This window comes from Hemitrygon akajei, chromosome 4 (assembly GCF_048418815.1).
Source record: "Hemitrygon akajei chromosome 4, sHemAka1.3, whole genome shotgun sequence".
Taxonomy (NCBI): Eukaryota; Metazoa; Chordata; class Chondrichthyes; order Myliobatiformes; family Dasyatidae; genus Hemitrygon; species Hemitrygon akajei.
The window spans coordinates 110,574,995-110,599,135 of NC_133127.1; the positions used below are offsets into that span (position 1 = coordinate 110,574,995).

Consider the following 24,141-nt stretch of genomic DNA (forward strand, 5'->3'; position numbering starts at 1 on the left):
TAGGGAGATGTTAACTCACATTTTGCATTATACTGTATCACTTACTCCACAAGTTGCCTCATTAAAATGTAATTTTCATTAGTAGTTTTCAAAAGGCCACTGTGCATCAATTATATTATTGTATGCCTATCTGGCACAAAGTAAATTTAGTCACATTTATGATATTAGCAATTCCTTACTGCTTTATTTTCATTTACATCTCCAAGAGTGATTGAAAATTCACAATTGGAGCCTTTGCTAGCTTCTCTCAACTGTATACCTCTTTCACTTGGGCATCTGGTACTTATTAAAACATGCAGTAAAACAGAAAATTCTGGAAAAAATCAGTAAGTTAGGCAGCATTTGTCGTATGGGAACTACCGGTACTCATCACTTGAGGTTTAGGACAATTCATCATAGGGCTGTGAAAATACAAACAAAAGAAAATCTGCAAATGCTGGAAATCCAAGAAACACGCACAAAATGCTGGAGGAACTCAGCAGACCAGGCAGCATTTATGGAAAAGAGTGAACAGTCAACATTTCAGGCCGACCCTTCAAAAGGACTTGCTGTGAAAGTAAGTGATTTTAACTTTCCCCATATTAACTGGGACTCCCACACTGTAAAAGGACTAGATGGGATAGAGCAAACATGAGGAAATCTACAGATGCTGGAAATTCAAACAACACACACAAAATGCTGGTGGAACACAGCAGGCCAGGCAGCATCTATAAGGAGAAGCACTGTCGATGTTTCAGGCCCAATCTCCTTATAGATGCTGCCTGGCCTGCTGTGTTCCACCAGCATTTTGTGTGTGTTAGATAGGATAGAGTTTGTCAAATGTGTTCAGGAAAGTTTTCTTAATCAATATATAGATGACTCAGTGAGAGAGAGTGCCATACTACCCTATTAGGAAATGAGACAGAGCGGGTGACAGAAGTAGGGGAATACTTTACATCTAGTGATCACAATGCCATTAGTTTCAATGTGAACATGCAACAAGGTAAATCTGATCCACAGGTTAAGATTCTAAATTGGAGAAAGACCAGTTTTTATGGTGCCAGAAAGCATCTGGCAAGTGTGTATTGGCTCTTTTCTGGCAAAGATGGACATGATAAATGGGAGGCCTTCAAAAGTGAAATCTTGAGAGTACATATCTTGTATGTGCTTGTCAGAATAAAAGGTAAAGATAACAAGTGTAAGGAAGCTTGGTTTTCAAGATATATTAAGGCACTGGTTAAAGAAAAAGAAGGTGCATTGCAGGTATAGGCAGGTAGGAACAAATGAGGTGCTTATGGAGTATAAGAAATGCAAGAGAACACTTAAGAAAGAAAGCAGGAGGGCTAAAAGAAGGCATGAGGTTTCCTGAGCAGACAAGGTAAAGGAGAATCCAAAGAGATTCTACAGATACTTTAAGAGTAAAAGAACTGCAAGGGGCAATATTGGTCCTCTGGAAGATGAGAAGGGTAAACCATTGTGGAGCCAAAAGGGATGGGAGAGATCTTAAGTGCATTTTTTTTTACATCTGTAGTTATGCAGGAGATAGGCACAGAGACTATGAAAGTGAGGCAAAGTGACATCACCTTCATGGGCCCTATACAAATTCCAGAGGAAGAGGTCTTTTCTGTCTTGAGGCAAATGAAGGTGGATAAATCCCCAGGGCCTGACAATGTGTTCCCTCAGACCCTGTGGGAGGCAAGTGCAGGAACTGCCAGGGCCCTAGCAGAGATACTTAAATCACCCTTAGTGACAAATGAGGAATGAAAGGATTGGAAGTTAGTCAATGTTGTTCCAATAGTTAAGAAAGCTCTAAAGATAAACTCTGAAATTATAGGCTGGTGAGCCTGACATCAGTAGAGGAAGGTATTCTAAGGGACTGGATATATAAGTATTTGGACAAACATGGACTGATTAAGGATAGTCAGCATGGCTTTGTGCACAGTAAGTCATTTCTAACCAGTCTCATAGAGTTTTTTAGGAAGTTATCAGGAAAGTTGATGAAGCCAATGCTGTGAATGATGTTCACACAGACCTTAGCAAGGCATTTGACAAGGTCCTGCATGGGAGGTTGTTTGAGAAGGTTCAGTCGCTCGGCATTCAAAATGATATAGTAAATTGGATTAGACGTTGGTCTTGTGGGAGAAACTAGAGAGTGGTAGTAGATGGTAGCCTCTCTGACTGGAGGTCTGTGACTGGTGGGGTGCTGCAGGGACTGGTGCTGGGTCCGTTGTTGTTTGTCATCTATATCAATGATCTGGATGATAATGTGATTGACTGGATCAGCAAATTTGAGTGTGACACCAAGATTGGGGGTGTAGTGGACAGTGAGGAAGACTATCAGAGCTTGCAGTGTGATCTGTTCCAGCAGGAAAAATGGGCTGAAAAATGGCAGATGGGATTTAATGTGGACAAGTGCAAGGTGAGGCCGACTGGTGGCATTGTGGCATCAGCGCCGGACTTTGGAGTGAAGGCTCTCAAGATTGAATCCATCCGGCTCCAAAAACCTGGAGAGGGATGGGCTCCGCCAGGTTTCAGATGTCCAAGATGTACGGTGAGCAATCAACAAAAAGATCGGTGCAGAAAGCTTGTCATGACGGCACCCCGACACACACACACACACACACACACACACACACACACACACACACACACACACACACACACACACACACACACACACACACACACACACACACACACACACACACACACACACACACACACACACACACTTTGATAGGACCTACCAGGACATCCACAGTGAATGGTGGGGCACTGAGTAATGTGATGGAACAAAGGGATCTGGGAACACAGATCCATAGTCCTTTGTTACAGGTGTGGAAGTTGTATAAGACTTTGCTGAGGCCCAGTTTGGAATATTGTGTGCAGTTTTGGTGACTTGCCTACTGGAAAGATGTCAATAAGGTTGTAGGAGTGTGGACAACATTTACAAAAATGTTGCCAGGTCTGGAGGATCTGAGTGATATGGAAAGACTGAATAGGCTAGGACTTAATTCCTTGGAATGTAGAAGACTGAGAGGAGATTTGATAGAGGTATACAAAATTAGGTGGGGTACAGACAACAGGCTTTTTCTATTGAGGTTGGGTGGGGCTATAACTAGAGGTCATGAGCTAAGGGTGAAAGGTGAACAGTTTAAGGGGAACATGAGGGGAAACCTCTGCACTCAGAGGATTGTGAGAGTGTGGAATGAGCTGCCAGTACAAGTGGTGCATACGAGCTCGATTTAAATGTTTAAGAGATGTTTGGATAGATATGTGGATTGTAGGGGTATGGAAGGCCATACTCCTAGCACAGGTCAATGGGAGTAGGCAGTTTCAAGGGTTCGGCATTGACTAGATGGGTTGAAGGGCCTGTTTCTGTGCTGTACTTTTCTATGACTCTAGGGAAGTGTTATATTTGATGGGCCAAATGGCTTAATTCTGCTCCTATGTCTTATGGTCTTATGGATGAAGATCATAATTCTCTGATAAACTTACCCCTGACAAGTTTATTTCAAATTGAATAGTGTAGTTGTCAGAAAAACAAAACTCACCATGTGCAAGTTTTAGGCAAAGCTGGCTTCCTGTGTTAATATTAGCCTTTGGTGAGAGATCATTTCAACAACATGGGAAGACAGTATCTGGAATCCATTAGCACGAATTGTCAGGTTTGAAAACTGCTCATTGGAAGCTTATTGGAGATAGACTCTTGTCATGTGGGTTAATTAGCTATCCTGCCTTCTGTATATCTCGGCAAATTCATCATTAGATATCAGAGGATCTGTTTAAGAATGAACAGGCATGTTTTCACAAACACAAATGACTTTGTACTTATAATTGATTAGCTTCTAAAATTCCTGCCTATTTTCATCAGGGAGCCAGTCCAGGTGTCATTTCACAGTGACCTGTTGATAATTGACTCCAGAAGATCCCAAGTACTACAGATACTCCTGTGCTGCAGTTGACAGGACTTGCTTCAGTTTTTCATTGCCACATTGCTGGATTAGACCTCACTTCAGGCCTATGATACTTGACGTCTTTTGACATTATTTCTGCTGAGTCCTTTGTTTTACAAGTTTCTACAGGTATACTGTCCGTGGTGACCAGTATGGAGTCTTAAATCAATACTTTTCATTCACATTTGTTAAGGGGATAGATAAAATAGTTGAAGATGGGATAGTGAGGTTCCTGGGCGTGCTAAGGCTGAAAAGGAGGTATTATATGCATTTGCAGGCATAAAGGTGAATAAATACCAGAGCCTGGTGAGATATATGCCAGGCTGCTGTAGAAGTCCAGCAAGGAGATAGCTGGGGCTCTGATCTTTACTGGCCACAGGTGAGGTAGCAGATGACTGGAAGCAGCAAAAGCCCTACCTTTATTTAAGGAGGACTGCATGGATAAGCAAGTAATTCTGAGGAATAACTTAGGTAGGAAAATAATTGGAAGATGTAATTAATCTGCACTTTGAAAGGCAGGGGTAAATAACAAGATTAGGGATAAATAGGAGCTCAGGTAGGTCACTTGGCTGCTGATATCTGCCATACTGTTCAATATGATCATTGCTGCCTCAACGCCTCTTCTGTGCCAGTTCCCCACAACTTTCAGTTCCTTACCTTTCATGTATTTATTAATCTCTACCTTAAATGCATCTAATGATCCACTTCTAGCATCCTCAGAGGCATAGAATTCTAGAGATTTACTACCCTCTGAAAGAAGAAGTCTGTTTTCTTGGTTTTAATCGTTTATGTTGTAAATACAAGAGATTATACAGATGCTGTAAACCCAGAGTAGCACACCAGACCAGGAGGTGTCCAAGGAGTGGAATAAGTGCTTGGTGTTGAAGGTCGCGACCCTTCATTACCCTTATTTTGTAGCTATTAGTGATGGTCAGCACAGATTATTTTTGATGCAACATCATGTTTGCCTGATTTAGTTCAGGTTTTGAAGAAGTAACTTGATATATTGATGATGGCAATTCAGTTATGTGACTACATGGACTTCGTTAAGGCCTTTGATTAGATTGAACTGAGATGACAGAGTACAAGGACAGAACCCAGGAGATCCAAGGGAAGTTGACTAATTGGATCAAGTATTGGCATGGTGATAGGAAATAGTGGATGGAAGGTGATAAGCACCCCTAAAGTCACCTTGTTCAGATCTCTGGGATACAGATTATTAGGTAATCGATCTATTAATACTTGAGATACTTGTGTCCTCAAATTCAGCCCTAACAACATTGACTTTGCGTGTCTGGGATCTCTGTTCCCAGAAGCTTTTAGACCCTCTGTGTGAATTACTTTGTCCTAGCAAAGGTTTTTGAATTTTCAGGGGTCTGTCTCTGCAGATATATATATAGTAATTCAAAGGAAGCATTGTCGAAATGCAAAATATTGAAGTAAGCAATGTCATTGTAACTATTGAAATTGTATTGAATCACTTACTTTCCTTTTGATTGTAAGGGTATAAAATATGATGTACTTTGGGTTTGGAAACTCAAGAGGGTCCAAGAGGATGTCAGATTGTTGTGATGAATAAAGATCTTTTTGTATCTTTAGTGTCAATGTCTCTCTGGTGATTCACAACACTATCAGTCCACAAGCTCTGATAGCAAACTTGATTGCAATTCTGTCCACCTTGCCTCTCCAAGGACTCCATTCCGTCTTCCAATTCTTCCATCTCTGTCACATTTGGTATGATAATCAGGGATTTCACCCAGGAGTCTCTGAAAATTCTTCTTTCTTCTTGAGCCATGGCTTGCCCTCTGTGATAATAGAAAGATCCAATATCTCATCCTATCCATCTCCTGAACCTCAGTTGTCACTTTCTCTTCATGGCCAGGACAGCAAATAGAGCTCCCCTGCTCTTTAATTTCCACCCCACATGACTATGCATTCAATGAATCATCCTTTGTAATTTCCATCAGCTACAATAAGCTCCATCATCAAGCACAAGTGCCCCTTCCTTCCCCTTTCATGACTTAGAAGAAATTTCCGCTTCTTTTTTGAAATGTCTGCTGTACCCCACCTACTATTCTCCCATTGTAATGCACCTTTCTCTGCAGCTGCAACAGGTGCAATACCTCTTCTTTCTTTTCTTCTCTTCACATCATCAGAGGCTCAAAACAGTCTTTCTAGATAAGTTACACTTCGCTTCTAAAGTGCAGCATTCAATGTTCACAATATTTCTCTACATTGCAAAAAATGAAGGATAACAGTCCTCAGTCCACAGGTGTGACCTTGAGCTTCTAATTGCCTGCACTCTAACCTCCTGTGACCTCTTCTACTATACCATTACCCAATGGATGTCTCAAACACAAGAAAATCTGCAGATGTTGGAAATTTAAACAACACACACAAAATGCTGGAGGAACTCTGCAGGCCAGGCAGCATCTATGGAAAAGAGTAAATAGTTGATGTTTTGGACTGAGACCCTTCATCAAGACCCTTTGTCCTAAAACATAAACATAAGAAATAGAAGCAGGAGTCGGCCATCTGGCTCATCAAACTGCTCTGCTGTTCAATAAGATCATAGCTGATCTGGCCATGGACTGCTTGCCTTTTCCCCATAACCCTTTAATTCCCATACTATGCAAAAATCTATCCAACCTCCACTGCTTCATTGAGTAGAAAATTCAACAGATTCACCACTCTGGGAAAATCAGTTCCTCCTCATTTCCATCCTAAATCTACTCACCTGTATCTTGAGGCTATGTGCCCTGGTTCTGGTCTCACCTACCAGTGGAAACAACTTTCCTGCCTCTGTCTTATCTATCCCTTTCATAATTTTATATGTTTCTATAAGATCTCCTCTCATTCTTCTGAATTCCAGCGAGTACAGTCCCAAGTGACTCAATCTCACCTCTTGGCCTCATCTCAGGAATCAACCTGCTGAACCTCCTCTGCACCACCTCCAAAACCAGTATATCCTTCCTCAAGTAAGGAGACCAGAAATGCACACAGTACTCCAGGTGAGGCCTCACCAGTACCCTGTACAGTTGCAGCATGACCTCCCTGTTCTTAAATTCAATCCCTCTAGCAATGAAGGCCAACATTTCATTTGCCTTCTTGATAGCCTGCTGCACCTGCAAACCAACCTTTTGTGATCCATGCACAAGCACTCCCAAGTCCCTCTGCATGGCAGCTTGCTGCAATTTTTTTTACCATTTAAATAATAATCTGCTCTTTCAATTTTTCTTCTAAAGTAGATAACTTCGCATTTACCAACATTGTACTCCATCTGCCAGACCCTTGCCCACTCATTTAACCTATCTATATCTCTCTGTAGACTCTCTGTATCTTCTACACAATTTGCTTTTCCACTCAATTTAGTATCATCAGCAAACCTAGATAAACTACACTCCGTCCCCTCTTCCAAATCATTAACATATATATTGTGAACAATCTGGACCCAGCACTGACCCCTGTGGCACACCGCTCACCACTGATTCCCAACCATGTATCCCAACTCTTTGCTTTCTATTAGTTAACCAATCCTCTATCTATGCTAGTACATCACCCCCAATTCTATGCATCCTTATCTTATGGATAAGTCTTTTATGTGGCACCTTATCGAACTTCTTCTGGAAATCCAAGTAAATAACGTGCATCTGTCCCCTATATCCGCTGATGAAGTGTCTCAGTCCGAAAAGTCAATGGTTTACTCTTTATCAAGGAACAATATCTCATCTTTTGTCTGGGCGCCTTACAGAATATTTAATTATCAAACTTTAGACAATTTGCTATTTCTTTCTGTTTTGTATCAGTTCTGGACCCAATTTCTAACCCACTTTTCCTTTATTTTTAATTCACACATCCCGGCCTCCTGCATATGTCGCAAAAAGCCACACTACACAATATTAGCCACACGCTCCACAGATAACAGAGCTTAATTACAACTAATGGCTAGATTTTTCCCATTCAGAGAAATTCCCTCTGTTCCACCCATTTCCCTTCTTCACCTTCTTGACCTTCTATCAAGACAAATTTATTTTTCTTTTACAGTGACGATGAAGGGTATCAGAACTGAAAAGTTAACATTTCCACTTTCTTGGATGCTGCTGACCTGCTGACTTTTTATTGAACTTGGTTTGTTTTATGATTACTATTACTGAAAATAGCTTTTTTGAAAAAAATCCAGATTCCTTTTAGAACATAGAACATAGAAAAATACGACACAGTGTGGGCCCTTCAGTCCACGATGTTGTGCCAACCTTTTAACCTGCTCCATGATCAATCTAAATCTTGTTAGGCACTGTTCAGGAGTAGATATTAATTCAAACAACAACCAGTTTTCATTTAACACAAATTGCAGCTTATAACAAACAGTGCAGTCTAACAGAGCCCAGGCTGCTGGCTCACAGGAGGCTGGGTAAGAAATATGGTTTCTAAAATGGTAACCGTGAGATGTTGTCTTTTTCATCAACTAACCATTAGACAATGGGGTTATATTAATTGGCTTACAACTGTTATGAAGGATGAACAGCTCTGATGGGCAGAAGGGTGCAGAGTTGCCCATATCCCCCCCCCCCCCCGGGAGAATCACAAACCATTACTGTTGCTATGCTGCTCATGAAAGAGAGAGATGAAAAGAAAACATGCGGTAACATCTGCTACAGATAAGAGAGGGGAGAGAGGCTTGTTGATTCACCGTATTATGACTTCTGAGAGGGTTATTTGTCTTATACCATCCTGTTCATTAACATTCTTCAGTGGACAGCCGGAGTGGGCTGGTTTGATGGACACAGCCATTCAAAATTGATTGATAGCTGAGTCTCCGAGAGTAGGGATACAAGTGAGGTCTGGAGAGACACCCTTCAGACACACCAGGAGACACACTAATGGACACTGATTGAGTGTTGGAACCCACCGGAAGGTGTGGGGGATCAGAGACCGGACCAGGAGACCGGTCAGTTAAACTCACAGTGTTACAGCAGGGCCGGTGGGGACTTGTGTGTGTGTCCACTCATGCCAGAGTGACGAGTCCACCACAGAAGAACGGTCTAGCTGAAGGACAGAGGGGTCATAACTGAATGACCACAATGATACGACGGATCAAGAACGCAAAGGAAGGTTTACCTGACTGTAGCTCGCTCTCTCTCTCTCTCCAACGATTACAACACAACAACCATATCTACCTCAGCACGCATGAACTGAACTGAACTTTTTATTCTATGACAATTCATTTACCCCTAGACATCGATAGAGCTTGTTTATTAGAGCTTATTATTATTCCCACACTTTTAGGTTTATTATTGCTAACGTGTGTTCTCTATATATTTGCATTATTGGTATTGATTTGCTTATTTTACTAATAAACACTTTTTGAATATAGTACCACCAGACTCCAATGGATTCTTCTTTCTCTGCTGGTCAGACACCCAGTTACGGGGTATGTAACACAACAAACCAGGCAATTACAACTAAGTTATTTGCATCATTATAACCAAGTTCAGGGAACCAGACTGATATTAAACACAAAATACTCTGTAGATGCTGGGGTCAAAGCAACACGCACAACACGCTGGAGGAACTCAGCAGGTCAGGCAGCATCTGTGGAAATGAGCAGTCAACATTTTGGACCAAGACCCTTCGTCAGGACTGAAGAGGGAGGGGGCAGGGGCCCTATAAAGAAGGTGGGGGGAGGGTGGGAAGGAGAAGGCTGGTAGGTACCAGGTGAAAAACCAGTAAGGGGAAAGATCAAGGGGTGGGGCAGGGGATCAGGATGGGGATAGGCAGGAAAGGTGAAGGAATGTAAGGGGAAAGCACTATGGTTGGTAAAAGGCAGCGGAACCATGAGGGAGATGACAGGCAGCTGGAGGAGGAGGCAAAATGAAACTGGGATGGGGGAAAGAGGGGGAGAGAATTACCAGAAGTTGGAGAATTCAATGTTCATGTCAAGGGGCTGGAGACTACCCAGACGGTATATGAGGTGTTGCTCCTCCAACCTGTGTTTGGCCTCATCATGGCAGTAGAGGAGGCCATGTATGGACATATCTGAATGGGAACATGAAGCAGAGTTTAAGTGGGTGACAACCGGGAGATCCTGTCTGTTGTGGCAGATGGAACGGAGGTGCTCGACGAAGCGGTCCCCCAATCTGCATTGGGTCTCGCCGATGTAGAGGAGGCCACACCGGGAGCACCGGATGCAATAGATTACCCCAACAGACTCACAAGTGAAGTGTTGCCTCACCTGGAAGGACTGTTTGGGGCCCTGAATGGCGGTAAGAGAGGAGGTGTAAGGACAGGTGTAGCACTTACGCATTCAGGGATAAGTGCCAGGTGGGAGATCTGAGGGGAGGGACGTGTGGACCAGGCAGTCACGGAGGGAATGATCCCTGCAGAAAGCGGAGAGGGGTAGAGAGGGAAAGATGTGCTTAGTGATGGGGTCCTGTTGAAGGTGGCAGAAGTTGCGGAGTAAGGTGCAGATGGATATTGTCACTTTAGTACATCAAATATGGTCACAGACAGAGCTAATCTATCAATAGTTGGGATAATTGTGTACTCAGTGAGTCAGCTCTCACAACACTAATCCTGAGCATCTGACCCTCTATCCTCAGAAGTTTTATACCATCTGCGTGAATTACTTTGTCCCAGAAAAGATGCTTGAACCCTCTGATGTGTCATACTAACCTAGAAAAGTGAGAAGGGATTCATTTTGTAAGGTGAAACTTGAAAACAGAATACAGGGTTAATGGCAGGATTCTTGACAGTGTGAAAGAACAGAGGGATGTTGGTGTCCTCATTCATAGATCCCTCAAAGCAGCCACGTGAGTAGGTAGGTTTGGGAAGAAAGGAGAATGGTCTGTTGGTCCTCAATAGTTAGGGGAGTTCAAGAGTCACAAGGTAATGTTCCAGCTCTCTATAAACCTGGTTAGACCACATGTGGAATTTTGTGGTCAGTTCTAGTCACCTAATTATAGGAAGGATGTTGAAGCTTTAGAGAGAGTGCAGTGGAGATTTACAATGATGCCGCGAGACTAGAAGCTATATCTTATGAAGATAGGTTCAGCAGGCTGGGCCTTTTCCTTTTGATGGATAGTCAGTACTTGTTTCCCAGGGCACCAATAGCAAAGACCAGAGGGCATATGTACAAAATTAAGAGAGGGAAGTTTAGGGGAGAAATCAGGGTTAAGTTTTTTACACAGAGGGTTCTGAGTGTCTGGAATGACTTGCCACAGATGGTGGTGGAGGCTAAAACATTAGGCGTATTTAAGAGCCTCTTGGACAGGCACATGAATGAAAGAAAAATGGAGGGTTATGGGGTAGTGTGGGTTTAGTACTTTTTTTTAAAAGGATTATATGGGTCAGCACAACATGGAGGGCTGAAGGGCCTGTACTGTGCTGTAGTGTTCTATGGTTCTATGGTAAGGGGGATGTCAGAGGTATGCTTGTTACACAGTGAGTAGTAGGTGCATGGAAAGCTCTGCCTGGGGTGGTATTAGAGGCAGATACATTAGAGGCATTTAAAAAGGTCCTGTACTGTGCTGTAATTCTCTATGTTCTTTGTTCTAAGTTACTACCTAATACACTCAGTTTCCAGTTCCTTAAGGCCTCCAACCATAGAACCAAAGAACATTACAGCACAGAAACAGACCTTTTGGTCCTTCTTGGCTGTGCCAAACCATTTTTCTGCCTAGTCCCTCTGACCTGCACCTGGACCATATCCCTCCATACACCTCTCATCCATGTACCTGTCCCAAGTTTTTCTTAAATGTTAAAAGTGAACCCACATTTACCACTTCATCTGGCAGCTTACTCCACACTCCCACCACTCTCTGTGTGAAGAAGCTCCCCCCATGTTCCCTTTAAAATTCACCCTTAACCCATGTCTTCTGGGTTTTTTCTGCCCTAGCCTCATGCTTGAGAAGGGAATATAACTCTGAAACATCAATGTTTTGTTGTTTTTAAGGAATCTAGCTTGATGCAATATATTATAGTATCTGGTAATGCTGCAGGCCGTAACACTGAAGGCCAGAGTGGTAGGAGAATACAAAAAAAGATGAGCTGTGACAGTCCAGAAGAAGAATTATCTGCCTAGTACATTTATTCAAATAGGAAACAGGCATACACTGAAATATAATCTTTTTTATTGAAAATGTAATTCATTGAAGATAGAACACTGATAGAAACTTTAGATCGGAATTTGTTCAACAGTATTACACTGCAAATTACAAAAGCAAAATACTACTAAAACAAGCAAAGTAACAAGTATCAGTTTATTTAACTGTAACCACATCACCCAGAAGAACACATTTTTCTTAAAGCTGGATCCAGTCCAAAATGAAAAGCACCATGAATAACATGCAAGAGAGGCAACCGATATGACTAAACACTGTTAAATTATAAATTTAACCTATAACACAGTATAAGTATTTCTGTAAAGTACATAGTGAATTTTTCATCAAAAGGTTGTTTTGGCACTGAAATGGATGAGGCTGCAAGTTAAAATGAAGAATAAAGTCATTTCAGGACATAGTGTTGTTCTCTGTTAGGATATATGAACAGTATTTTTATTTGTTTGTCCTCTAAGTTGCTAATCTGAGAATATTACTCAAAGTAAAAAGTCAAGAGAAACGCAGTTTATTTCATCTTGTAGGGAAGAGCTTGTACATCACTTGGCACGCAACTGAGCATTTCAATATACAGACTGCAACGAAAATTTAGTGGGTCCTAAAGTAATTAAGCATCCAAAACCACTCAGGATTCAAAGGTATGTAGCAACAATAGGGCTGAACAGAGGGCAAGGATCATCCTGTGCAATTCCTGAGCCTTCAACATTAGCACCAGTTGAACTTTGACTGTAAAATTAAACACCTGCAGATTTTGAATATTACAGTCCAAGTTTAACAGGTGCCTAGGTCCACATGTATGCTCAGAAACAAAAGAGGTTCTGCAGATGCTGGAAATACATGATCAGAATGTGCTTACAGCAAAAGACAGTTAATGTATGTACTCTCGAGAAGCATTAAGTATCACTTATAACTGAACCTCTTTTGGGAAATATGCCCCTTTGAGGGTTTGGTTGTGCTCATTGGGCAGACCATGCAGACAGTAAGAGTCCATTAATCTCAACAGGTTTAAGAGCCCAACCAGTTTTAATATTGAAATGGTAAGCTACACTTGATTGAGGCAGAAAAATTCACAGTTTGGCAGTATTGATGTTGCCTTGTTCTTGGCCCCTAATTCCTCATTGCTTGGCTATTTTAAATTTTTTTTGTGGTTTGCACTATTCTGCTGTACTTTGCACCAGTCGCTGTTTTGCACTCGCTGATATATTTATTAATACCATTACACCCTGTGAGCTCTACATGAACAAGGAATTTTATTGCACCTTGGTATACATGAAAACAAACTAATCACCAGTGCAGATTAGCTTTAGTCCCAGTATAATTGTTATTGCTTTGTTTCTTTAGCATTAATTATGCGAGCATTGAACTGAAAAACCAATAGATGCAGAATGTCAGATGGTCCTTGAAACTGGACTTCCAACAGACTACACTCCCCCACTATTGAACTACCTCACCATTTTCTGCTGTATAAAATTCTATGATTTAATTTCATTTGGTTTTCACTTTACTTAACTGTGCCAGAAATAACAAGATGAATCCATTGCTTCTGGTATATTTATTCACTTTTGTGAAAAAAGTTATGAAATATCCGCTGGCAATTCCTTTGTGTGTGATCTTCGCAGAGGAGTTAAGACAGAGTTTCTCACAAAATAGGGGAATTCAAGAGAAATTTTGGGGAAAAGGAATTCCATTTAAAGCAGAGGTTGTGAAATCAAAGCAGTGAAAATCAATCTTAGGTTTTAATTCTAGAGTCTGTGCTTCTTCATGTGGGACTTCAGTTCCTGAGAAAAACACTCCATGTTGAGACATATGAGATAAGTGACAAGTACTATTGTATTGTCATATCTCATTCTGTCGGTCAGTTGAAAGTACACAAATTGCAGCCTGGCTCAGGTTAAAAATCCATTATCAATACAACATTTTCAATGGAAATTTTCTAATGAAGAGCAATGAGTGACCAAGAATTTTTCTACTATTTGTTAAGAAGATTACATTTTATTATAAACAAATTTTCTGTTTTATCATACACAGAAATATCATTTTTAAAATAAACAGAACAGCTTTCCGTTTTCTTTCCATTTCAAGTACAGGTGTCCCCCCTTCACAAAGGTAGAGCGTTCCTATGAAACCTTTCTTAAGCCGAAATGGCATAAATTGAAGAACCATTAATTTATATGGGAAATATTTTCGTAAAAGCGCAAATCCTCTTTGTATTGCAAAAACAGGCCTTTTGTTAAAGTGAAGTGGCGTAAAACGAACATTTGTAAAGCGGGGGACACCTGTAATGCATATTTTCATTCTTTAGATTTTGATAGATGTCGGTTGTCCTAATTATCTTAAACAAGTGAACAATAAGAATAAGTAAATCTTACAGCATGGTACTGATCACCCTGTGATTTCCCATTTATTATTTGGAGGAATTCCAATAATCCAGAAATTCATGTGACCTGAATTCCCAATTGTGTTTTGGGGTAGAACATTGTTGCTCTAGGATTTTATATGTTCAATACTTGTGCAGATCATTAGATCTTGAGGAAAGACGATTAGAAAAGGTGTTTTCTGAACAGCTATTTAATTGATAAGTACTCACTGCATGCACTGCTCTAACAGTTCACTGGTATGTGAAATATAAATTACCATTCAGCAATTGATTCCCATTCTCCACTGTTGGAGCTGCTGTTATTGCAGGAGACAACCTGCGTGCAGGGTTATTAGCATTGTTGTCTTGTGTATCTGATAGACTTCCTGGTCCACAGTTCTCTTCTCTGTTAGATGGACTGTAGTTCACTTCATCACACCCACCTAAGAAAACAAATAATAGTGACACTTTGGAAATGGCAACTGCTACAGAAGTCTCAATCTTAACTAACTTTAGTTCTGAAAATTCACAGAAAAATGCAAGTTATGTGCATGACCTAAGTGGAAAAATCACATCTACTCTCAACTGAAAAGCATCCTTACATCAAATTTATAGTGCAGGAATGATACTAAAATATTGACCCAAACGACAAAGGTGTATGGTTCCCATTTGTGTGTCAGCCTTGCAATGAAGAAGCAATTAATCCAACTTTCAGAATTAATTGATATTATTGAACTTAGTTGCCTTTCATGTCTATACTGAAAATACCTTCAGAGATTTGACTGCAGAAACAGGGAAAACATGGATTCTAAGAAGGTTACCATATTGATCATAAAATCTTGAAATGTTACAAACTATTCAAGTGCCCAGTGTTCTTACTGTAGTTCATAATTGAAGGCCAGGCATGTAGCAACAAAGCAGAGCAGCACATGACAGGCTCTTCCACACAGGGTGTCCATGTGGACCATTATGTCAATTTAAACTGATTCAATCTGTCTGTTCTTGGTCTCTATCCCTCCCCTCCCTACCTGTTCACCTGCTTTTTAAACATTGAATGAGAATCAGCTTTAATATCACCGGCATAAACATAGAAACCTACAGCACATTACAAGCCCTTCGGCCCACAATGTTGTGTCGATCGTGTACGAGGGGTGATTGATATGTTCGTGGCCCTAAGGTAGAAGGAGTCAATTTTAGAAAACCGAGTACATTTATTTTTTAACATAGTCCCCTCCTACATTTACACACTCAGTCCAGCGGTCATGGTGTATATGGATCTTGGACCTCCAGGAAATGTCCACAGCAGGGGTAATTGATAAGTTTGTGTCCTAAGGTAGAAGGAGGTGAGTTATACAGCTCTCGTCAAATGCACATCCAGTTCAACTCTTTGAGTGATTATGCAGAAAGTTTGATGTTAATAATTCATCGAGGTGATTGAATAGTTCATGGCCTAAGGTAGAAGGAGATGAGTTATGTGAAAAACTTACCTCTGACATCCCCCTAGTACCTACTTCTAAGCACCTTAAAACTATGCCCCCTCATGTTAGCCACTTTAGCCCTAGGAAAAAGCCTCTGGCTATCCACACAATCCTTGTCTGTCATCATCTTATACACCTCGATCAGGTCACCTTTCATCCTTTGTCGCTCCAAGGAGAAAAGGCCAAGTTTACTCAACCTATTCTCATAAGACACGCTCTCCAATCCAGGCAACATCCTTGTAAATCTCCTCTGCATTATCTCTATAGTATCTACATCCTTCCTGTAGTGAAGTGACCAGAACTGAACTCAGTACTCCAAGTGGGGTCTGACCAAGGTCTCATATTTGCACTTTTTGAGGAAGCTTAAACAAGCATCACTCCCAATTAACATCTTAACTACATTCTACAGAGGCGTGGTTGAGAGTGTGCTGACCTTTTGCATCACAACCTGGTACTCCAGCTGCAGTGCTGCCGACAAAAAAGCCTTGCAGAGGGTGGTTAGGGGAGCAGAGAAGGTTATTGGGGTCTCCCTACCTTCTGTCCAAGACCTCTTTCAGAGTCGATGCCTCCAGAAGACACGGTACATCATTAAAGACCCCTCACACCCTCTCCATGAACTGTTTGTTCTTCTGCCATCAGGCAAATGTTACAGGAGCATCAAAACAAAAACCACAAGGCTACTAAACAGCTTCCTCCCACAGGCAGTCAGACTGCTAAATAGCTGCTCTACCTGACTCTGCTTTGGACACTTTTAACTTGCACTGGACTTGTTTTTAACTTGTTTTTAACTGACATGTGGTTGTTGTGTTTTACTATTTATTGTTATGTTTATTATTTAGTGTTGCGTTTGTTATGTTATGATTGCACTGCTCCTGGGAAATGTTGTCTCATTCTGTCCTGCAGAGCTGATGTACGGTTAGAATGACAATAAAGTTTTTGAATCTTGAATCTTGAATATAGTTGTAACATTACCTCAAAGCTCTTGAACTCAATCCCACTGTTGATGAAGGCCAACATATCATATGCCTTCTTAACAATACTGTCAGCCTGCGCAGTAGCTTTGAGAGTCCTATGGACACGGACCCCAAGATTTCATTGAACCTCCACATTGCCAAGAGTTTTACCATTAATATTATATTCTGTCTTCAAATTTGACCTACTGAAACTAAACACTTCTCACTTATCTGGGTTGAACTCCATCTGCCACTTGTCAGCCCAGTTCTGCATCTTATTGATGTTGTGCTGTAACCTCTGGCAACCCTCCAGACTATCCACAACACCCCCGACCTCTGTGTCATCAGCAAACTTACTAACCCACCTTTCTACTTCCTTATCCGGGTTATTTATAACAATCACAAAGAGGAGGGGTTCCAGAACAAATCCCTGTGGAACACCACTGGTCACCGTCATCCATGCAGAATATGAACATACAAATCAACTCATTACAATAGCACATTGATGCAGAAGGTGGCAAACAACTGAAGAATGCAGAATAAAATGTAACAACTGGTTGAGATTGTGAACTGAGGGGAAGATGCAGAGACTCCAGTCTGATTTGGATTACTGATCAAATGCACGTTTTTACAGTATAATGTGGATAATATTTGTTTGTCCATTTGGTGGTAAAAACAGAATTATTATTATTATTATCTGGACAGTAGTGATTAGGAAATGGGCAGAGGTTGCAATGGAAACTAGGTGTTCTTGTACACTAGAGAATAAAATAATCATGCAGGTAGAGAGAGTAAAAGAATGGGAGGCCTGCAATGCAACTTGTAAAAACTTGTGTGTGTTACTTTGAATCTATGACATCTGCAGATTTTCAAATGTTTGCGACATTAATAAAATCATTGATTTCTGATGTTGTTTGAGAGATTATTGAATAGCATGTCAAAGAGAAAACCTCACTGGGATTGAAAATAGTGCTACATACAGTCCTTTACATATGTGATATTAAGGAATGCTTTTGTCTGGCAATGCAGCTCTCTTTTGGTTCCAGAATGTATTGTTAGTTTGGATTCTGTGCTCTATGGTTCTGACAATCTACTGTAAAACTACAATAATCAGTTATCCAAGTACAAGGGGCGATTGATAAGTTTGTGGCCTAAGGTAGAAGGAATCAATTTTAGAAAACCTAGCAAATTTATTTTTCAACATAGTCCCCTCCTGCATTTACACACTTCGTCCAGTGGTCGTGGAGCATAGGATACTTCTCTGTAGAAGTCAGCGCCTTGGACCTCCAGAAGTAGTCCACAGCAGGGGTGTTTGATAAGTTCGTGGCCACAGGTAGAAGAAGATGGGTTATCAACTTCAAACTTTCTGCATAACCACTCAAAGAGTTCAACTGCATGTACATGTAACAAGAGCTGTATAACTCATTTCCTTCTACCTTAGGCCACAAAATTATCAATCACCCCTGGCGTGGACCACTTCTGGAGGTCCAAGATGCCGACTTCTGCAAGTTCTTCATTTCCCACACTCTAATCTCCCAGTTCCCAGACTCAAATCTCCCTGTGGCTCCAGCTCACACATTCCTGTCTCACTGTGGCCCCCGTTCACACACTCCAAACTCCCTGTGATCCCCGTTGTCACACTCCAATCTCCCTGTGGCCCCAGATCCCACATCCAATCTCCCTGTGGCCCCAGATCCCACATCCAATCACCCTGTGGCCCCAGACCCAACACTCCAATCTCCCTGTGGCCCCAGATCCCACATCCAATCTCCTTGTGGTCCCAGACCCCACACTCCAATCTCCCTGTGGTCCCAGTCCCCACACTGCAATCTCCCTGTGGCCCCAGTTCTCACACTCCAGTCTCCCTGTGGTCCCAGTTCCCACACTCCGATCTTCCAGTGGCCCCAGTTCCACACTCCAATCTCCCTGTGGCCCCAGATCCCACACTCCAATCTCCCTGTGGCCCCAGTTGCCACACTGCAATCTCCCTGTTGCCCCAGATCCCACATCCAATCTCCCTGTGGCCCCCGTTCCAACACTCCAGTCACACTGTGGCCCCAGATCCCACACTGCAATCTCCCTGTGGCCCCAGTTCTCACACTCCAGTCTCCCTGTGGCCCCAGTTCCCACACTCCAATCTCCCTGTGGTCCCAGTCCACACACTCCAATCTCCCTGTGGTCCCAGTCCACACACTCCAATCTCCCTGCGGCCCCAGTTCCCACACTCCAGTCTCACTGTGGCCCCTGTTCCCACACTCCAACCTCCGTGTGGACGCAGTTCCCACACGCCAATGTCCCTTTGGCCTCAGTTCTCACACTCCAGTCTCCCTGTGGCCCCAGTTCCCACACTCCAATCTTCCAGTGACCCCAGTTCCACACTCCAATCTCCCTGCGGCCCCAGTTCCCACACTCCAATCTCCCTGTGGTCCCAGTTCCACACTCCAATCTCCCTGCGGCCCCAGTTCCCACACTCCAATCTCCCTGTGGCCCCTGTTCCCACACTCCAATCTCCCTTTGGCCTCAGTTCTCACACTCCAGTCTCCCTGTGGTCCCAGTCCCCACACTCCAATCTTCCAGTGACCCCAGTTCCCACACTCCAATCTCCCTGTGGTCCCAGTCCCCACACTGCAATCTCCCTGTGGCCCCAGATCCCACATCTAATCTCCCTGTGGCCCCAGACCACACACTCCAATCTCCCTGTGGCCCCAGATCCCACACTCCAATCTCCCTGTGGTCCCAGTCCACACACTCCAATCTCCCTGTGGTCCCAGTCCCCACACTGCAATCTCCCTGTGGCCCCAGTTCTCACACTCCAGTCTCTCTGTGGTCCCAGTTCCCACACTCCAATATTCCAGTGGCCCCAGTACCACACGCCATTATCCCTGTGGCCCCAGATCCCACACTCCAATCTCCCAGTGGACCCAGTTGCCACACTGCAATCTCCCTGTTGCCCCAGATCCCACATCCAATCTCCCTGTGGCCCCCGTTCCCACACTCCAGTCACACTGTGGCCCCAGATCCCACACTGCAATCTCCCTGTGACACCAGGTCCCACACTCCAATCTCCCTGTGGTCCCAGTCCCCACACTGCAATCTCCCTGTGGCCCCAGTTCCCACACTCCAGTCTCACTGTGGCACCTGTTCCCACACTCCAATCTCCCTGCGGCCCCAGTTCCCACACTCCAGTCTCACTGTGGCCCCTGTTCCCACACTCCAATCTCCCTGCGGCCCCAGTTCCCACACTCCAATCTCCCTGTGGCCCCTGTTCCCACACTCAAATCTCCCTTTGGCCTCAGTTCTCACACTCCAGTCTCACTGTGGCCCCTGTTCCCACACTCCAGCCTCATTGTGGCCCCTGTTCTCACAGTCCCATCTCACTGTGGACCCTGTTCTCAGATTCCAACCATCCTGTGGCCCCATTTCCCACACTCCAGTCTCATTGTGGGCCCCGTTCACACAGTCCCATCTCATTGTAGCCCCTGTTTTCACATTCCAACCTCCCTGAGGCCCCCATTCTCACACTTCAGTCTCATTGTGGGCCCCGTTCACACAGTCCCATCTCATTGTGGCCCCCGTTCTCACACTCTGAACTCCCTGTGGCCCCAGTTCACACACTCCAATCTTACAGCGGCTCAGTTCTGACACTCCAAAAGCCCTGTGGCCCCAGATCCCACACTCCAGTCACACTGTGGTCCCAGATCCCACACTCCAATCTCCCAGTGGCCCCAGATACCACATTTCTGTCTCCCTGTGGCCCAGTTCCCACACTCCAAACTCCCTGTGGCCACAAATCCCACACTCCAATCTCCCTGTGGCCCCAGTTGCCACACTGCAATCTCCCTGTTGCCCCAGATCCCACAACCAATCTCCCTGTGGTCCCCGTTCCCACACTCCAGTCACACTGTGGCCCCAGATCCCACACTGCAATCTCCCTGTGGCCCCAGGTCCCACACTCCAATCTCCCTGTGGTCCCAGTCCCCACACTGCAATCTCCCTGTGGCCCCAGTTCCCACACTCCAATCTCCCAGTGGTCCCAGTCCCCACACTCCAATCTACCTGTGGTCCCAGTCCCCATACTGCAATCTCCCTGTGGCCCCAGTTCTCACATTCCAGTCTCCCTGTGGCTCCAGTTCCCACACTCAAATCTCCCTGTGGTCCCAGTTCCCACACTCCAATCTCCCTGTGGCCCATGTTCCCACACTCCAATCTCCCTTTGGCCTCAGTTCTCACACTCCAGTCTCCCTGTGGCCCCAGTTCCCACACTCCAATCTTCCAGTGACCCTAGTTCCACACTCCAATCTCCCTGCGGCCCCAGTTCCCACACTCCAGTCTCACTGTGGCCCCTGTTACCACACTCCAGCCTCATTCTGGCCCCTGTTCTCACAGTCCCATCACACTATGGCCACTGTTCTCACATTCCAACCTCCCTGAGGCCCCAGTTCCCACACTCCAGTCTCATTGTGAGCCCCGTTCACACAGTCCCATCTCATTGTGGCCCCCGTTCTCACACTTCAGTCTCATTGTGGGCCCCATTCACACAGTCCCATCTCAATGTGGCCCCCGTTCTCACAATCTAAACTCCCTGTGGCCCCAGTTCTCACACTCCAGTCTCCCTGTGGCCCCAGTTCCCACACTCCAATCTCCCTGTGGTCCCAGTCCACACACTCCAATCTCCCTGTGGTCCCAGTCCACACACTCCAATCTCCCTGCGGCCCCAGTTCCCACACTCCAGTCTCACTGTGGCCCCTGTTCCCACACTCCAACCTCCGTGTGGACGCAGTTCCCACACGCCAATGTCCCTTTGGCCTCAGTTCTCACACTCCAGTCTCCCTGTGGCCCCAGTTCCCACACTCCAATCTTCCAGTGACCCCAGTTCCACACTCCAATCTCCCTGCGGCCCCAGTTCCCACACTCCAATCTCCCTGTGGTCCCAGTTCCACACTCCAATCTCCCTGCGGCCCCAGTTCCCACACTCCAATCTCCCTGTGGCCCCTGTTCCCACACTCCAATCTCCCTTTGGCCTCAGTTCTCACACTCCAGTCTCCCTGTGGTCCCAGTCCCCACACTCCAATCTTCCAGTGACCCCAGTTCCCACACTCCAATCTCCCTGTGGTCCCAGTCCCCACACTGCAATCTCCCTGTGGCCCCAGATCCCACATCTAATCTCCCTGTGGCCCCAGACCACACACTCCAATCTCCCTGTGGCCCCAGATCCCACACTCCAATCTCCCTGTGGTCCCAGTCCACACACTCCAATCTCCCTGTGGTCCCAGTCCCCACACTGCAATCTCCCTGTGGCCCCAGTTCTCACACTCCAGTCTCTCTGTGGTCCCAGTTCCCACACTCCAATATTCCAGTGGCCCCAGTACCACACGCCATTATCCCTGTGGCCCCAGATCCCACACTCCAATCTCCCAGTGGTCCCAGTCCACACACTCCAATCTCCCTGTGGTCCCAGTCCCCACACTGCAATCTCCCTGTGGCCCCAGTTCTCACACTCCAGTCTCTCTGTGGTCCCAGTTCCCACACTCCAATATTCCAGTGGCCCCAGTACCACACGCCATTATCCCTGTGGCCCCAGATCCCACACTCCAATCTCCCAGTGGACCCAGTTGCCACACTGCAATCTCCCTGTTGCCCCAGATCCCACATCCAATCTCCCTGTGGCCCCCGTTCCCACACTCCAGTCACACTGTGGCCCCAGATCCCACACTGCAATCTCCCTGTGACACCAGGTCCCACACTCCAATCTCCCTGTGGTCCCAGTCCCCACACTGCAATCTCCCTGTGGCCCCAGTTCCCACACTCCAGTCTCACTGTGGCACCTGTTCCCACACTCCAATATCCCTGCGGCCCCAGTTCCCACACTCCAGTCTCACTGTGGCCCCTGTTCCCACACTCCAATCTCCCTGCGGCCCCAGTTCCCACACTCCAATCTCCCTGTGGCCCCTGTTCCCACACTCAAATCTCCCTTTGGCCTCAGTTCTCACACTCCAGTCTCACTGTGGCCCCTGTTCCCACACTCCAGCCTCATTGTGGCCCCTGTTCTCACAGTCCCATCTCACTGTGGACCCTGTTCTCAGATTCCAACCATCCTGTGGCCCCATTTCCCACACTCCAGTCTCATTGTGGGCCCCGTTCACACAGTCCCATCTCATTGTAGCCCCTGTTTTCACATTCCAACCTCCCTGAGGCCCCCATTCTCACACTTCAGTCTCATTGTGGGCCCCGTTCACACAGTCCCATCTCATTGTGGCCCCCGTTCTCACACTCTGAACTCCCTGTGGCCCCAGTTCACACACTCCAATCTTACAGCGGCTCAGTTCTGACACTCCAAAAGCCCTGTGGCCCCAGATCCCACACTCCAGTCACACTGTGGTCCCAGATCCCACACTCCAATCTCCCAGTGGCCCCAGATACCACATTTCTGTCTCCCTGTGGCCCAGTTCCCACACTCCAAACTCCCTGTGGCCACAAATCCCACACTCCAATCTCCCTGTGGCCCCAGTTGCCACACTGCAATCTCCCTGTTGCCCCAGATCCCACAACCAATCTCCCTGTGGTCCCCGTTCCCACACTCCAGTCACACTGTGGCCCCAGATCCCACACTGCAATCTCCCTGTGGCCCCAGGTCCCACACTCCAATCTCCCTGTGGTCCCAGTCCCCACACTGCAATCTCCCTGTGGCCCCAGTTCCCACACTCCAATCTCCCAGTGGTCCCAGTCCCCACACTCCAATCTACCTGTGGTCCCAGTCCCCATACTGCAATCTCCCTGTGGCCCCAGTTCTCACATTCCAGTCTCCCTGTGGCTCCAGTTCCCACACTCAAATCTCCCTGTGGTCCCAGTTCCCACACTCCAATCTCCCTGTGGCCCATGTTCCCACACTCCAATCTCCCTTTGGCCTCAGTTCTCACACTCCAGTCTCCCTGTGGCCCCAGTTCCCACACTCCAATCTTCCAGTGACCCTAGTTCCACACTCCAATCTCCCTGCGGCCCCAGTTCCCACACTCCAGTCTCACTGTGGCCCCTGTTACCACACTCCAGCCTCATTCTGGCCCCTGTTCTCACAGTCCCATCACACTATGGCCACTGTTCTCACATTCCAACCTCCCTGAGGCCCCAGTTCCCACACTCCAGTCTCATTGTGAGCCCCGTTCACACAGTCCCATCTCATTGTGGCCCCCGTTCTCACACTTCAGTCTCATTGTGGGCCCCATTCACACAGTCCCATCTCAATGTGGCCCCCGTTCTCACAATCTAAACTCCCTGTGGCCCCAGTTCTCACACTCCAGTCTCCCTGTG

At 45.3% G+C, this 24,141-nt stretch overlaps 1 protein-coding gene across 3 annotated transcripts in view; it reads right to left on the bottom strand.

Moving 5' to 3' along the window:
* Positions 1-12,064: 12,064 nt before the first annotated feature.
* The window catches only part of myo16 (myosin XVI), a 1,004,680-nt gene continuing 992,603 nt past the window's right edge, over positions 12,065-24,141 (bottom strand). For all 3 annotated transcript variants that reach the window (XM_073043171.1, XM_073043172.1, XM_073043173.1), the window contains one exon: positions 12,065-14,848. In XM_073043171.1, the coding sequence (XP_072899272.1) occupies positions 14,658-14,848 (191 nt within the window). In that variant the 3' untranslated portion in view covers positions 12,065-14,657. The remainder of the gene's footprint in view (positions 14,849-24,141) is intronic.